Raw genomic sequence first — 2500 nt, forward strand, 5'->3', positions numbered from 1 at the left:
CGGGGAGCAGTTCAAGGGCACCTCAGTCGTGGTATTGTCGACCCTCTAACCATTAGGCCATGACTTCCCCCCTAAATCCCCCCCCTCTGTATCTAGAGCTCCTATAGCATGTGTTCAGAGGTGGCTACGATCTTCTCACGGTTCCCCCGTGCCCTCGCCTCCATGTGGCTTCAGCCTGAGAGACTAAGGTTCCTCTTTGTTATATAACACACATGCATTTTCTTTGGCATTGTTAGGTTCAGTAAATAATTCAAGTGGACAATGAATTGGTATTTGAACATTTCCCGTTGAACAACATAAAATCGATTAAATTGTATTGAATTAAAAACATGACATTTCAGGCCACTTACGAGAAATGATGAAGGTTTTGTAAGGACGCTGAAATGTCACGCTTTTTAATTTAATAATGTCATATTGACTTTCTGCCTTTATAGAATCCATGTTGTGCTCTTGTCCTTCAAACGCTGTGAGGTTTCGGGGTATTTTGGTTCGGTTCATTTCCCACCCGCTTCCCTCAGGTGCTGAAGTGAACCGGCTCCTGAATAATACAACACACACGTCGGAAATGTACGACTTCAAACTAGCCGAGCATCAGCTAAATCACTTCAATGACTACAATAACGCTGCGTATTTAAACGGGTAATATTTTAAATACACGCTCGAGCTGCCAATAGTGGAACTCAGGAACACTCGGGTTTGGTGATACAGAGATTTCGGAATGTAACGTCTTAGGGAAACACAGTGAAGTGGAAATATTGAGCCTTTGGAATACATTCATTCATTTCCTACCGCTTATCCGAACTTCTCGGGTCACGGGGAGCCTGTGCCTATCTCAGGCGTCATCGGGCATCGAGGCAGGATACACCCTGGACGGAGTGCCAACCCATCACAGGGCACACACACACTCTCACTCACACACACACTCACACACTACGGACAATTTTCCAGAGATGCCAATCAACCTACCATGCATGTCTTTGGACCGAGGGAAGAAACCGGAGTACCCGGAGGAAACCCCCGAGGCACGGGGAGAACATGCAAACTCCACACACACAAGGCGGAGGCGGGAATCAAACCCCCAACCCTGGAGGTGTGAGGCGAACGTGATAACCACTAAGCCACCGTGACCCCACCTTTGGAATATAGCGACCTGGAAATAGAAGGTACTGGGAATATGGGTACTCTGTAAAATAAAGCATTGGGAACACAGAGACTCCTCTGGAATACTGAGGACCCTGGAAATATAAGGACACTGGAATATAAAGTCTTGGGAATGGAGGCATCTGGAAAGATATGTTTTTGATTTTATGGCAAGTCTGGGAATACAGATCCCTGGGAATATAAGGACCTGGGAATATAAGGACCTGGGAATATAAGGACCTGGATATATAAGGACCTGGGAATATAAGGACCTGGATATATACGGACCTGGATATATAAGGACCTGGGAATATAAGGACCTGGGAATATAAGGACCTGGATATATAAGGACCTGGGAATATAAGGACCTGGGAATATAAGGACCTGGATATATAAGGCATTGTGAAAACTAGGATGTGGGAATGTAAGGTCCGGTAAATACAGGGATCTGTGGACCTGATTTCAGTCAGTGGACTAAAATTCAACTAAAACTCCCTTCACTTGGTCTTCAGGCGATTTTCCGAAGCTTCGCTGTAGTTCCACACGACGTAGACTGCAAACCTCAGACTCATTTTTAAACATAATAACAGCCGTTATGATTATGATACGGAAATAACAAAATTACCCACAATCCTCAGAAGACTCCAACGCCGACTTCCAGAAACGAGCTCTTCATCCAACAAGCGCTTCAATTAAAACAATTTAATCAGGGTTTGCTCATGAGGACCAGCGAGAGCGGCGATGACGTCCTGCCTGATTACAGAGCAGCCTGGTCCCCGAGACGCACTTCTACATCAACATTAATACACACTGTCCTCATGGGGCAATACGCCCTCGCCTGTCTGTCTGTCTCTCTCCCTTCTACATCAGCATTAATACACACCGTCCTCACGGGGAAACACACCCTCACCTGTCTGTCTGTCTCACTGTCTGTCTGTCTGTCTGTCTGTCTCTCTGTCTGTCTCACTGTCTGTCTCTCTCCCTTCTACATCAGCATTAATACACACCGTCCTCACGGGGCAATACGCTCTCGCCTGTCTGTCTGTCTCACTGTCTGTCTGTCTGTCTCACTGTCTCTCTGTCTGTCTCACTGTCTGTCTCTCTCCCTTCTACATCAGCATTAATACACACCGTCCTCAAGGGGCAATACGCTCTCGCCTGTCTGTCTGTCTCACTGTCTGTCTGTCTGTCTCACTGTCTCTCTGTCTGTCTCACTGTCTGTCTCTCTCCCTTCTACATCAGCATTAATACACACCGTCCTCACGGGGAAACACACCCTCACCTGTCTGTCTGTCTCACCACCTGTCTATCTGTCTCACTGTCTGTCTGTCTGTCTCAATGTCTGTCTGTCTGTCTGTCT

The 2500-nt window shown here is 46.7% G+C and overlaps 1 protein-coding gene across 1 annotated transcript in view; it reads right to left on the reverse strand.

Annotated features, from left to right (window-relative positions):
• tenm1 (teneurin transmembrane protein 1) overlaps nucleotides 1-1712 on the reverse strand; it is a 10006-nt gene extending 8294 nt beyond the window's left edge. Inside the window, exon 1 of the mRNA XM_047809659.1 lies at nucleotides 1642-1712. Coding sequence (XP_047665615.1) covers nucleotides 1642-1712 — 71 coding nt within the window. The remainder of the gene's footprint in view (nucleotides 1-1641) is intronic.
• Between the last annotated feature and the right edge of the window lie 788 nt (nucleotides 1713-2500).

The sequence above is a fragment of the Tachysurus fulvidraco genome, chromosome 26 (assembly GCF_022655615.1).
Source record: "Tachysurus fulvidraco isolate hzauxx_2018 chromosome 26, HZAU_PFXX_2.0, whole genome shotgun sequence".
NCBI classification, from domain to species: Eukaryota; Metazoa; Chordata; class Actinopteri; order Siluriformes; family Bagridae; genus Tachysurus; species Tachysurus fulvidraco.